The sequence below is a fragment of the Mizuhopecten yessoensis genome, unplaced genomic scaffold (genome assembly GCF_002113885.1).
Source record: "Mizuhopecten yessoensis strain PY_sf001 unplaced genomic scaffold, ASM211388v2 scaffold151, whole genome shotgun sequence".
NCBI classification, from domain to species: Eukaryota; Metazoa; Mollusca; class Bivalvia; order Pectinida; family Pectinidae; genus Mizuhopecten; species Mizuhopecten yessoensis.
This window is the reverse complement of record NW_018403403.1, coordinates 14,114-28,941: the sequence shown is the minus strand read 5'-3', so window position 1 is coordinate 28,941 and position 14,828 is coordinate 14,114. Positions and strand designations below refer to the sequence as shown.

Below are 14,828 nucleotides of genomic sequence, written 5' to 3'. Positions count from 1 at the left end.
ATCCACTGAAAGGATTCGTCAATGTAAATATAAGGAATGATATTTATTTTTTCAACATTTATGAGGTCATAACAACAATGGGTTTTTGGACATATTTTACATGAATCGCTAACGCGATTCATTCAATATGTCCATAAACCCATTGTTGTTATGACCTCATAAATGTTGAAAAAATAAAAATCATTCCTTAAATAAACAGCGAGTGTTGCCCTCCTGGGGGCAGAAGGGAGGGGCCCAATAGGGGAAACATAGCAAATTCTTCAAATACCTTCTTCTGTACGAATGACAGGATTTGGTCCAAATTTGGTATGAAGCATCCTTGGGTGAAGGGGAACCTATTTTGTATAAACAGTCTGTCTTACCCCCGTGGAGGCAGAGAGGCGAGGCCCAATAGGGGAAATAGAGGTAAAACCTTTAAAATCCTTCTTCTACCATAGGGATTAAGGGATTTTATCCTAATTTAGTCTGGAGCATCCTTGGGCCAAAAGGGAATCAATTTTATATAAGCAGTGGGTGTGGTCTCCCAGGGGGCTAAAGGGCGGGGCCCAATAGGAGAAATAGAGGTAATACCTTTAAAATCCCTGTTCATCCCTCTTCAACCATCGAGATTAAGGGATTTTATCCTTAGTCTGGAGCATCCTTGTGCCAAGGGGTCTCAGTTTTGTATAATTGGTGAGTATGACCCCCCCCCCCCCCCCTAAGGGCAATAGGGGTGGGGCTCTATTTGAAGTTTGTTCTGGCTATATCTCAAGTACTGGATGGATTTTTCTGAAATTGTATATGTACTTACAACATCTACCATGGAGTGCTATACCTTTACTTCATACCAATAATTTTAAACATATTCAGGTGAGCGATACAGGCCCTCTGGGCCTCTTGTTACTGATATCTAGTTTACAATGCTGTTGAAATAGCTTTTTGGAATGTCCTCTTGTCACCTGTCTTTTGACCTTGTCGTTCCCGCGTTTAAGAAAATCCGCTGCCTTTAGCTTGCTATTGCTCGTTATTCTAAATACTTATCCCCCTTCTGATGGCCAGTGTTGGTAATTTAAGCCTTTTAAGTCTATCTGAATAGGACATTTCCTTACATCCAGGTAACTGCTTAGTTGCCTTCCATTTACAGCCTCAATCATATCAATAAGTTTTTATTAAATTGTTGAACGAGTTTAAATGAATCAAATATGAAATCGAAACTCTATGTAAGACCCTCCATACATTATATTAAATACAGTACCAATGTATGGGAGAGTAATGTCCAATACCTAAAATTAGCAGTCCTTGTGTTACAGGTTTGGTATGTTGTGACACAGCAGCCGTAACGCTCGTAATAGTTGGTAACAGGCATCGTTTATTACAAGTATGTACAGGTGTAACAGCATCGCATCTATGTACAGTAATAAAACTTCGTAACTTCTGCATTGTGTTTCAAATCTTCTAGCTAAGTAACGTAAGTTGTGTCTCTCTAGCTTCTAAGACATGGCCGCTTCTCTGGCATCTAAGACCTGTTCCTTCTGCTGGACAAAACCATAACAACAATAACAGGCCCGTATTGCCGACTTGTGCACAGTTACACATTTTGGCCATTATGTACTCCAGAACTAATTCATACAGCACTTCTGACAAGCCCTCTGTGCCACATTCGTCCTTATTATCAAAATGTCAATAAAATTTCAAGTTAGAGTTCATTAAATGTTATTCAGCCATCATATCAACATGTTTTATTTAAGTTTGGTAAAGCTCACTTTGTCACACTGTGCCAGGTTATTTAATCGTAATGCTTGGATCCAAAGAATGTTTGTCTGGTGCTAGTAACAAACTAATCGATAAGCTGAGGTAATAAGTGATATATCTTGCCACCCAACCGTTTAATATTAATATTAAAAAGAGGGCTCTTGTTGGTAAATTCAATTTTGTTTCTAAAGTTACAACAATTTCTACCGATGACATATTTGGCACGCATTGGGTATTAAACTCACCAATGATGCTGCTAACAAACTGGAATATCACACTCAATTTTCTTCACCCCGACCGGCGAAGAGATACAAAATCGAGAAACTTTAGCCCCCCTCCCGCGCAACGAATGTTTTTCAAAAGATTTCTTCAAATCGTTTTGTTTAGTGGCAGTTCCATATATGCGGTTTTACCCCCTGAAATATTTTTGCGTTTCGGACCTTTTTTAAGAGAGCTATGCCCCTTAACGTAAAACATTTGACAACATTTCCCCAGCTATGCATTTGCTCATTTTCAGTGGATTATTTTGAAACTTTTTGTGTAGTGGTAGTATCGTGCCCCCTGAAACAAGTTTTTTTTTGTGTTTCAGACCTTTTAAATATGATTTTATAGGATTAAGTAGGATAGATGATGGACGCATGCAATTACCAGCCTCTATGTCCATATCATATAATATTACAATTTTGATTTAAAAATCACTCCCCTTACCAGATTTGCAGCTAATCAGGGGATTAAAGTTTAGTTCAAGATGTTTCCAATGATTGTCCGAACTAATTTCAAAGTCTCTAATTGCTGTAGCCGGTATGCCCGCCTCAGGAAGACTGTTCCATATATCAAAAGTTCTGAAGCCAAATGAATGTTTCCTAATATCTAATTTACAATGTTTTTTCATTATTTTCTGTGTATGCCTCTATTTCTAGATGTTGAATCTTGATCACATATGACAGCAGTTGTCGTGAAAATAGTTTATAATTTTATAGACGTTAATTATATCTCCCCTCATTCTTCAGCATGTAAATGTTGGAATTCCTAATTTCTTAAGACGGTCGCTGTATGATAGAACCTTCAGCCCAGATATTAGTTTCGTTGCCCTTCGCTGTACCTTCTCAATTGTGTGAAAAAGTGAGCTGTACCCAAAAGTTGATTTAAGTAAGTATTGGGCTTAATTTATCTCAGAGATGTTCACACGTCTTAGGACGAAATACAGTCTCGTGAAACATTTGACCCGGGGGAAACGTACGTGAATCATACATGACAGGTTACTGATGAGAGTACCGTGTATACGTGTACTAATGTTACAGGGCATGATACCCTCCCCCCTCCCCGTGCTACGCGCTTAGGGGTGCTGCCTTTGGCAGCACACGTCATCATTGGGCTTACACATTGAAAACCTGTTTGTTACGCCCTTGGTGACTCATGTATATCAGTATCTATAATTTATGGGTCTAAGGATAGATGATGGCAGTAGGCAATGTTGTAATCGCTGTACTGTGAACGTATTAAACGGGGTGCATGTATACAGTCGGAGAATGAAGTTTTGACCACGAAAGAGGACAGTTCTGGCTTTGGACCCGATAGAGTGTGGACATGGTTTGGACAGAAAGACCTAGTTACTTAGCTCGAAGATAGAGAGACGCAACGTCAAGGTATGCATTTATATGACTGTACTTACATGAGATGTTACACCTGTACACGTTCTTGTTTTGAGATTATAACTTAAATCTATGAATAAATAATGCCCGGTACCAATAGTTACGCGCGTTAACGGCTGTTATGTCACAATTGTTTCAACGTCTTTAACTTTGTATGGCCGCGTATTCCAGGTGCGGACGGACCAGCGCCTTGAACAGCTGTTTATGATATTCTAATAAGCCCCATAATGCAGTGTGCTTTGTTTACTGCCTGTTGAATATGAGGCGAAACAATCAGATCCTTATCTATCAATACTCCAATGTCTTTTTTCGGACGATATATTTTCAAACTTTCTCTTCTCCTGCATTAGCTATTAGGTAGCTTTTAACTTCCTTTCATTTTGTTGAAAGTACTTTACATTTAAGCCTTGTGTTGGAACAGTCCTGTACATTATACAGGTCTTGTATCCCTTTTCTATCCTGATCGCTCCGCATTTCTCTATATATTTTTGTGTCATCGACAAACAAGCAGGTATTCGACAAGGATCATTTATTTAGATTACACATAGTACTGAACCTAGGACACTTCCTTGAGAGATTCCGCTTAATACGGGATGGTCTTTTGATGAATTAACATTAACAATAACCATTTGTTTCCTTTGTTTAAGAAAATTGCCTACTCAATCAACTTTGTCATTTATTCTGTTATTTCTTTTAATTAGTCTACGGTGTGGAACCTTGTCAAATGCCTTCATGAAATCCATGTAAATGACATCAATCTCCCATGCGTGATCTAAAATATCTGTCCAATCCTCAAGCACCATTAAAACCTGGAGTACAGTTAATTGGGTTTTGGTAATAGATTATTCTTCTCTATTTGCTTAACAATGGCGCTTTTACTATCTTTTCCATCGTATTTCCTACTATACTGGTAAGACTTACTGGTCGATAATTTCCTAGGTCCGATTTTGTTCAATTTTTTGGTTATGGCTGTGATGTTGGCTTCTTTCCATGCAGATGGTACTATGCTGTCATGTAGAGATCTGTTGAAAATTATACTTAATGGTTTGTTTATTGTTGAATAAAGTTTCTTCAGCACTTTTGGGTGCATTTGATCTGGTCCTTGGGATTCATTACCGTCTATCATTGCACGTAGTTTGACGATATTCTGTTGAGTACATAATAGCTTTTCAAAAGGGTACTCTGCAGTTACCATTATTGATATGTTTCCCGTAGGTTCCTCTATGAAAACAGTGTTAAAGGAACTAGCCATAACATCAGCTTAATCCTTGTCCTGGGTTACAATTTTTGATGCGTCTCCATCTAGACCTTTTAAGTCAGAAATTCTTGTTTTTGTTGAATTAACATATTTCCAAAATTGGTTTAGGTTCGACTTGGCCATTCCAGCAATTTCTTTGTTTATTTCTTGTCGAACTTTCCTCAGCATACCCTCCACTTGATTCCTTAGTGTTATATATTCTCGGTACTTTACTTTTGTTCGTGTTCCCATACATTGCTGCCATGCCCCGTGTTTTCTGTTTATTTTCGACCTCGAAGCATCGCTCAGTGGTGGATTACTTGTATTGTTCATCTTGGATTGTACTTATCAACACTTGCCTGGAACATTTCTAATATGAAAAGGCAATGCCTTAAAAGAGCGTGGCTTTTGTGGATCTCTGATATTTACTGATTTAGAATACTGCTTTCAGAATGAGATAAGATAAACTTTATTTAAGGTCGGCTAGTCGAGGAACAACAATAAAACATAAGCTCTGATGAGAGTAAGACCGACATAATAATAGGAGAGGTCGGGGCAAGCTCGGCCTATTTTTATTAAAGTCCGTACTGGGAAGTATGGCAGCACGTCCGTTTTTGAACATTTTTTAATTGTCCCTGTCGGAAGATCGGATGACCGAACGAGCCCCACCATGGGTAAGTTCGGACAGGCATTCGGGTAAGTTCGGTCCATGTTGGAATCAGCTAAATTATGACTTTTTATGTGTTACATGGGCCGAACTTGCCACGGTATCATTGGCCGAACCTGTTCGGGCCCAAATTGATATTTCAATAAATTCTTATTGCACAGCAATATGGTAGTGAGTGCTTAATTGGCTTTTATGTATATCATTTGAAGCTGTCAGTGTGTTACACGTTTGACCGTTTCCGTTTACAGAAAGTTCGTATAAGTAGAAGCGAGATCCTGATTTTCTTTCTACCCTCTCAAAAATAATTTTGTCCTGTTTAGTAATTTTACATTAGAGTTTTTATCGCCATTTTTTCTTGTGAATGGGCCAACTAAACTGCTAAGATCATTAAAGTTGTCAATATAAGCTCAACACAAAAATATCAGAGGTGGCCGAACCTGCCCTGGTCTCCCGTATGAAGATTTTTTTGTATCATTGCTGATTGGTAAAAATGTATTCACAATATAATTTTGTTGCATCAATGACACCATTTTCTTCCAATCAAAGCTAAAGTAGATACTAGGTCGGGTGCCGCAGTGGATAGCGCGCTCGTCTTCACCAAGATGGCCGGATTCAATTCCGGTCACACCTGCCCTACCACGCTGGTTTTCTCAGGATACTCTATCATCCTCCCACATAAAGAATTAAATCCTCTGCGTGCTTCCGTCAGGTCACAAAAAGAATGATTGAGATAAGTTGGGAAAAACCGTTTGGTAATTGCTATAGAAAAGGTGCATCTTACATATTTGACGATAAGTCTAAGTAAATGTATAGAGATTTTAGTAAAAAAAAAAAAGAAAAAGAAAAAAAACAACAACATTGTAATACTTTGATGTTACTGAGATTGTCGTTATATCGATATGTAGTCTCGATTCCTGCCTGTTCCATCCTGAAACACCGAATTGAATTTCAAATTTCGTAACTGCCGCCGAGGTTTGACAGGTAATGATGCCAACTAAAGTTAAACAGTTTCTGTCTGTAACTAGCTTTAAATCGGCACGCGTTGTGAAAAAAGAAATACGTTGCTGAAAAAGGGCGTTAAACTAGGGTGTGTTGTCTGGACAATTATTGTTGATTTCGACATAATGAATTATCCATTATTTGTTTTATGAGTGGTGATGCATAAATAAATTATGTAAAGACTATAACCAGACTTTGAAAAATGTCAATTATTTCGTTCATATTCTCAACAAATGGAAATCAAAAGCTGATGAAATTTTAGACGATGAAAAATAAATGTACACGTTGACCTATTGGTTTAATGCAGCTCTTTTTGAAGATATCTCCCAGAAAATATCCGCATTTTTACGTTTTGTGCCTGTGGCAAAAACTGAAATAAAAAAGTCATGAAGCACCGATCATTCTTCTGGAAATAACCGATTAAGGCCGATGGAATGTGACGTGCTTGTGATGTCATAGTATGCTAATCTCTGAACGAAGTTACATGCCTGCTAGCATCATAATTTATGTGATATATTTTTTAACTCAGAATGTATATTACAGCGGGCACTTCGCGATCGTCCGAGCAGGGCGAGCCGTTATAGCAACACATGTATGGAAAGTACAGGAAAATGATAGTTAATTGGTTCTTTCGTCCTTCCGGTCGTACAAGCTGGCAAAAACGGCAGCATGCGTTGCTCCGTGACTGCATTGATGTTCTCTTTTTGCACAAACAATTAATTTGACATTTTCAATGAACACCTTGTATTTTTGTCATATCTCCGGCAGATTTTTATGTTCAGAAACAATTCTACATTTTTTTTTACAAGTCGATGTTACTGATGAAATCCTTCGAAGTCCTACATATTTTTTTGATATTTTCATTTTTTCTCTCGAACTGAAAATTATTTCAATGTAGTACTTCTGCTTGGTTTATTTGTCCTTAGCTTCAAAATGACATAAGTTGATACTGATAAGTCCGTATATATATATACCATTCCACGTATTTTGCTGTTTGTGAAAGGATGAATTGAAGCTCACAACATGTTGTGAAGCGACTGTGACGTCACTGTTATCACGCGTCATCGTAGTGTTGACAATACTTACTGAAGTCAACCCGAATTTTCTACAGTTATACTACAATAATTTAATCTTGCTTGTAACAAGCATTTTCTTTGACTTAAAAATTTATGTTATCAGCCCATAACATAAAAAATGACGTCGCCGTTTGTAACGTCGCTTTTGATTGGCTGATACAGCACCGCAATAATTTCTAAGAGAAAAGAGTCCATCAATAAAAGTGGATTTCCACAGGGATTGTGTATAGTAGATTAAATTATAAGGATTAACTTGAATATATTTTTCATGTTATGGAACTTTAACACAAAAAACCGGAGGGTACTGTAATCATAAACCGCTTCGCGGTTTATTTAGAGTACACTCCGTTTTTTGTGTGTTATATCTCCATAACATGAACAATATATTCAAGTTAATCCTTAATTATTAAGAATATTTTGATTTTGTTTTTTTCTTATCCCTACAGTTCAGTACACATTTTTGCTTTGTAACTGCATTGAAGGCAGGTTCACATAAATGATATCAGTGTACGTATTTCATGCATTTATGCTACTTTCAAACAGTTTTTCTGAAGTAATTTTATCACAATTATCAAACAAAAAGGGTTTTTTTTCTGAATATTCAACCACAGCGATATTTTTCTGCATTTTCATCTCAGAATACTGTCATATTTTTCCGTTACTTGATTTAATACAATATGGTTTTATTATAAAAAGGCGCATTTTGCTGCGCCATTTGCTCTTTCATCTTACAGTACATTAATAATTGTGTGTATATACGTTTTTGTTACAATGTATGTGATTACTATTGGCATCAGAACAATACTGAATGAAAAACACTGGAAATACAGCATGTAATAAAGAGTAAATTATACTTATGGATAGTATAAATACAGGTAGTTTCAAGAAGATCACCTCATTTAAAGCTCTCGGTCAATTGTTTTTCGTTAAATGTATTCATTATTGGCTATTACTGATATCAGTACATTGCGGTACCACATGGAGAAAGAAAACAGGAATGATTAATGCTAATAATCATTTTTGATCCATACAACCACTGATTTGAAACCTTCTTCTGATTTCTTGAGGCAATCCAGCAGATCAATACAAATGTTTTTGACATTGCTATTAACACGTGTTGCTAGATCATTTAAAATTCTGAGACATCCATCATGCATGATCACAAGTTATTGAAAGCTATTCATTTTGTTGTCCAGTTCATATAAGAAAAGAAACAGAAAAAATATATGGGTCTTATATTGTTACGATTGCCCAGCACGAAACGTACTTATCACTTTTAAACAGACTGATTTTAATCAAAAAGGAATGTTCATTGTAAAATGGAATGGAGTAATTACAGGTACAACAAAAATCAATGCACTTTACTTGTTTAGAGTTTTGCATCATCGCAAAGTAAAGAAAGATGAAGGAAACAATAGATAAAGGTCCAAAATATCCCAATATGGACGGCAGATCGAGTTTGGTTAATTATCCCTATGCAGATGACATCTAGATGAGTGATTTAATATCGCCAATATTTAATTTGTAAGTGTTTCTAAGGTGCTTTGAAAAACAACGAACCAGGTCTGATCTAGTGCGGGAGGGTTCACTATGGGGTTAGGACAAGGAGCCGTAGCAAGTTCGGCCCCGGGATAACTCCGGCCAATCCAGATATTTTAGGTCTTGAGCAAATATTTATCATTTTGAGAGTCTTAGCAGTATACATAAACGCGTAGTGTTGACTTTCGTATTGCTTTGATATACGATTTTTTAAAATATAAATTTGGGGTCAGGTTCGTCCATTGACAACGGGGCAGCTACGGCCCATAGGATACATGGAAAGCCGTGAAACATGACGTTGCATGCATTGTGACGTCGTAATTATACACAAGGGCTGGGCACATTCGGTCATTTAATCATCCGACATGAAAAACGTTAAATGATTCTCCAAATACGGAAGTTAATTTGCCCTTTTGTTATTATTTCATGAAAAACATTGATTATTTATATATATATCCATATATTCAACATTTGATATAGCGCCCTATCTAGCTAACATAAGCCACTCTAAAGCGCTTTACAATACATATATATACAATTAGCATAAACATTAATTCAATATATTTTAATGAGGAATTTGCAGGAGCTGCCTTATCAGGCGCTAATTCCTAGTCCTATGGCACCTGTCTAATATCTCCCTATGTGTTTAAGCCTGCGTGTGTGCTGGAAATGTAATGTGATCTGTTTGTATTGGCGCCGTGCTTCCAACGTCATCATTTATAGTGCCACCTCGCTTGAATGCTACAGCACAAATACCGCAACATCCACCCCAGAGCATTTTATACTCCACCTGGGTTGTTGGAGTTGTATGGACAGTTTTATTCTTAAAATAACAAGTAATAAAACATGAGGATTTTTTTACACTTTATGAATATTGTTCATGTATGGGTTGAAACACAATTGTCTTTGCTTCAAGGGTACACTTCCGGTTTTCCCACTAGACGTCTATTTCTGGACGAAAAAAATAAAGGTAATGTGTAGCAAGGGGAAGCAACTCTGTTCACGCACGCATTTGTTACCATTAAGGAGGCTCCACCCTTTCACAATTAGCCAGCAGAATTCAATGAAAGTTTCACATAATGGTTATGTCTCTATGTAGAGATGATTTTATGAAAATCTAAGCATTCCGATAAACTGGGGATTTTTTGGTAAAAAATCCCGAAAAGTTGAATTTTTGTCAAATTCAACACTTTTACATTTTTTGAGTGTGTGGCATTGTTCAAAACTATAACAACAATAGAATAATGAAAAGAAACATTGCTAATCAGCCTTACAAATATTTATCATAAAATATCTACAACATGTTACAAAAAGCGTTCTTTTTTAAATGGATAAAAGTTACTAAATACAATCGCTAAAAGCAAACAGGACACATAGTTTCATACAAAATGAGTGAAAAATTGACCCAAATACACACAAAGTCTGTATTACTGAAAGCCTCTAGATGTGCGAAATTTAGATAGTGTTAGATTTTGATGACAATCGATATATAGGGGTTTTGAAGGGCTGCAAATTCAATCGCATACCTTCGTTGCCATAGCAACCACACAGAGGCTTCTAATTGGTCGCAATTTAGAAATTGTTCGATTTCACTCAAATTTAGTATGTATGCGTACAAAGGCATTGCGATCATTTCCTGATGCATCTTCGCGACTATAGGGTACATATTGTTCGATTTTGATAAAAATTGGTATATAGGGGTATTAGGGGACTGCGAATTCAACCGCATAGGTTTCGTTGCCATAGCAACATCATAGCAACCACCAGGAGGCTTCTGATTGGTCGAAATTTAGATATTGTTTGATTTTTATGAAAATTGGTATATAGGGGTATTAGGGGAATTCAAATTTAACCGCATATATTTCATTGCCATAGTTACTATTTAGCAACCACACGGAGGCTTCTGATTGGTCGAAATTTATATATTGTTTGATTTTTTATGAAAATTAATATATAGGGGTATTAGGGGACTGCAAATTCAACTGCATAGGTTTCGTTGCCATACCAACAACATGGAGACTTCAGATTGGTCGAAATTCAGATATTGTTCGATTTCGCTCAAATTTATTATGAAGGTGTTTTATGCCATTGCGATCCTTTTCTGATGCATCTTTGCGACTATGGGGGCAGTTTGGGGTACTTCTGTAATGGTCCCCCATTACAATTAGTACTTGTTATTATATGCTAGCATAGCATCTTGCAGCTGAAATATATATACCAACTCTTTTGAAAAATGTTTTTTTACTAAGTAACAACATTTTCATAATTCCATTCCATAAAATAGTTTTTCTAACTTCACAAGAGGGTATTTTTTAATACTTTCATGCTTTTATGCTGATAGTTATTATATATATGTGTGTATGTGTATATGATTCAGGTAACTGAAGAAAAAACACGAGGCATCGGAAAGAAAAGACACGAGGCATCGGAAAGAAAGGATACGAAGCATCGGAAAGAAAGGACACGAAGCATCGGAAAGAAAGGACACGAAGCATCGGAAAGAAAGGAGACGATGCATCGGACATAAAGGACAACGAGACATCGGAAAGAAAGGAGACGATGCATCGGAAAGAAAGGACACGACGCATCGAAAAGAAAGGACAACGAGGCATCGGAGAGAAAGGACACAAGGCTTTGCAAATAAAGGACAACGAGGCGTCGGAAAGAAAGGAGACGAGGTATCAAAAAGAAATGACACGAGGCATCGGACAGAAAATACACGAAGCATCGGAAAAAAAGGACAACGAGACATCGGAAAGAAAGGAGACGATGCATCGGAAAGAAAGGACACGAGACATCGGAAAGAAAGGACACGAGGCATCGGAAATGAAGGACAACGAGGCATCGCAAATAAAGAACAACGAGGCATCGGAGAAAAAGGACACAAGGCATTGCAAATAAAGGACAACGAGGCGTCGGAAAGAAAGGAGACGAGGCATCAAAAAGAAATGACACGAGGCATCGGAAAGAAAATACACGAAGCATCGGAAAGAAAGGACACGATGCATCGGAAAGAAAGGACACGATGCATCGGAAAGAAAGGACACAAAGCATCGGAAAGAAAGGACACGAAGCATCGGAAAGAAAGGACACGAAGCATCGGAAAGAAAGGACACGAAGCATCGGAAAGAAAGGACACGAAGCATCGGAAAGAAAGGACACGAAGCATCGGAAAGAAAGGACACGAAGCATCGGAAAGAAAGGACACGAAGCATCGGAAAGAAAGGACACGAAGCATCGGAAAGAAAGGACACGAAGCATCGGAAAGAAAGGACACGAAGCATCGGAAAGAAAGGACACGAAGCATCGGAAAGAAAGGACACGAAGCATCGGAAAGAAAGGACACGAAGCATCGGAAAGAAAGGACACGAAGCATCGGAAAGAAAGGACACGAAGCATCGGAAAGAAAGGACACGAAGCATCGGAAAGAAAGGACACGAAGCATCGGAAAGAAAGGACACGAAGCATCGGAAAGAAAGGACACGAAGCATCGGAAAGAAAGGACACGAAGCATCGGAAAGAAAGGACACGAAGCATCGGAAAGAAAGGACACGATGCATCGGAAAGAAAGGACACGATGCATCGGAAAGAAAGGACACGAAGCATCGGAAAGAAAGGAGACGATGCATCGGAAAGAAAGGACACGATGCATCGGAAAGAAAGTAAACGAAGCATCGGAAAGAAAGGACACAAAGCATCGGAAAGAAAGGACACGAAGCATCGGAAAGAAAGGACACGATGCATCGGAAAGAAAGGACACGAGACATCGGAAAGAAAGGACACGATGCATCGGAAAGAAAGGACACGATGCATCTGAAAGAAAGGACACGAAGCATCGGAAAGAAAGGACACGAAGCATCGGAAAGAAAGGAGACGATGCATCGGAAAGAAATGACACGAAGCATCGGAAAGAAAATACACGAAGCATCGGAAAGAAAGGACACGAATCATCGGACAGAAAGGACACGAAGCATTTTACCTATATTTTTATGATCGATAAAGAAAACCTATAATCTTATTCATACCAAAAGTGCATATCATGAATGAAAAAATACATGTTTATAACATATTATTTTACTGGCGATTAGAACATGACATTTGGATTGAACCAAATGTCATGTTCTAATCGCCAGTATAGACACGAAAAACAACATACCATCCCCATTCTAACACACCTTAACAAATAAACTACGCTTATATGTTTAGAAACATTGCATTTATCTTGCTACAAGTACGTAGTAAATTACTCTGTGCCCTGTGCTGCAGCGGACTGACCAATCAGAAAGAAGCTTTCAAAAGTCGGTCATTTAGCCCCGCCCATACTGGCGAGCGCTCGATCTTTATGTTGTTGAGGCGGAATGTTTGAATTGATCGTGAACGTCCTGTTACCAAAGTTTATACGACACATTTGGATTAACATTGACCAAATTCTTACATTTCCATGTCAGTATGCATGCCAATTTGTGCGTATCGACAAAATCGTTGATAATTAATTTTGTTTCGATCAGTCAGAGGCGTATATATTACATATTGTAATATTCACGCCTCTGGATCATTGACAACTTCATACGACACATGTGAAATGTTTCATTTGATTTCGGATCTAGATGCCTACACAAGGATGGAACGGAGGTAAGAACAAGGAATACGTACTATTTATTTTTAATTGATTCAACAAATACATTTCATTGGTCCTTTCTGTTATGTTGCCTTCCAGCCTTATCTTAGCTAAGAGGCAAGCTTGACGCCATATTGTTTTTAATTAGAAACGGGGCGTGGCTTTAGTACAATGGGCGGAGCTTAACATGATTTATCATGATTCTATCCCAGATTAGAACATGGTCCGTATCCAAACAAAACACGCGTTGAAAACGAATCGTGTTAGAATGAAATTTAATGAATAGGCCTTTAATTTCAAACCTCTAATGCATGTATTTGCATGTACTAATAATGAAACAAGTTATCGGTCTCAAAAGTGTATGGAAATTATTTAAGACGATAGAAAAAAGTGGACATAGAGGTACTGCACCCATAATTGAGACACAGAAGTCTGAAATTCTTTCAACTTTTTTTTTATTATTAGGCCTATCATTAAAACCGTAACCAGTTTACATACTGTCAATATTAATTAGTTTTTCGTTCGGTGAGCTGGTGAAAATACTTCTGACCATAACTTATTATTATCAGTTTGCCGCGTTAATCAGTTAGCGTACGTCAGGACTGTGGAAAAATTATAATTACCAATATTTGATCGACCTATATCTTTATAAATCACGAGACATTTCTGTTTGACTACACTCATTCCATTATCCAAACGAAATGGCAAAATTTAAAACATTGTTATGTGCCTCCTAGTTTACTGACGTTTCTTACTATGTATTGTGGGTATCTTCGTTTTGTTTTAGATGTTTCATGTGCTTCCGCTTTTTATGTAAACCCGTTCTTGTCGTGAACCACAAACGAATCGACCGTTTGTAAGCGTCATCCGTAGCACTTCCTACCGTTTGCGTAGCACTTGCCTAATACTTCCGTACCGTTTGCGTCCAAGGTGGAACAGTGATCGTGTACGGGTCTGTATATATACTGACTACCGAGTCATACAAACTGACTATAATACATACTGCCTACTGTGTCATGCATACTGACTACCGTGTTATACATACTGACGTCCGTGTCAGACATACTGACTCCCGTGTTGTATTTACTGACTACCGTGACATGCATACTGACTACCGTGACATACATACTGACTACCGTGACATACATACTGACTACCGTGTGATACATACTGACTACCGTGTCATACATACTGACCACCGTGTCATACATACTGACCACCGTGTCATACATACTGACCACTGTGACATACATACTGGCTACCGTGTTATACATACTGACTACCGTGTCAGACATACTGACTCCCGTGT

At 37.8% G+C, this 14,828-nt stretch overlaps 1 protein-coding gene across 2 annotated transcripts; it reads left to right on the top strand.

Annotated features, from left to right (window-relative positions):
- The first annotated feature begins 1,302 nt into the window (after positions 1-1,302).
- On the top strand, positions 1,303-12,978 carry LOC110456311 (pre-mRNA-splicing factor 38B-like). Of its 2 annotated transcripts, none has more exons than XM_021507083.1 (2): positions 1,303-1,357; positions 11,279-12,978. In XM_021507083.1, exon 2 carries the CDS (start codon positions 11,850-11,852, stop codon positions 12,912-12,914), a length of 1,065 nt encoding a protein of 354 aa, XP_021362758.1. In that variant the 5' UTR covers positions 1,303-1,357; positions 11,279-11,849; the 3' UTR covers positions 12,915-12,978. The 2 variants fall into 2 exon arrangements, with proteins under 2 accessions (XP_021362758.1, XP_021362682.1); XM_021507007.1 differs by lacking the exon at positions 1,303-1,357 and adding an exon at positions 3,261-3,377.
- Positions 12,979-14,828: the final 1,850 nt, after the last annotated feature.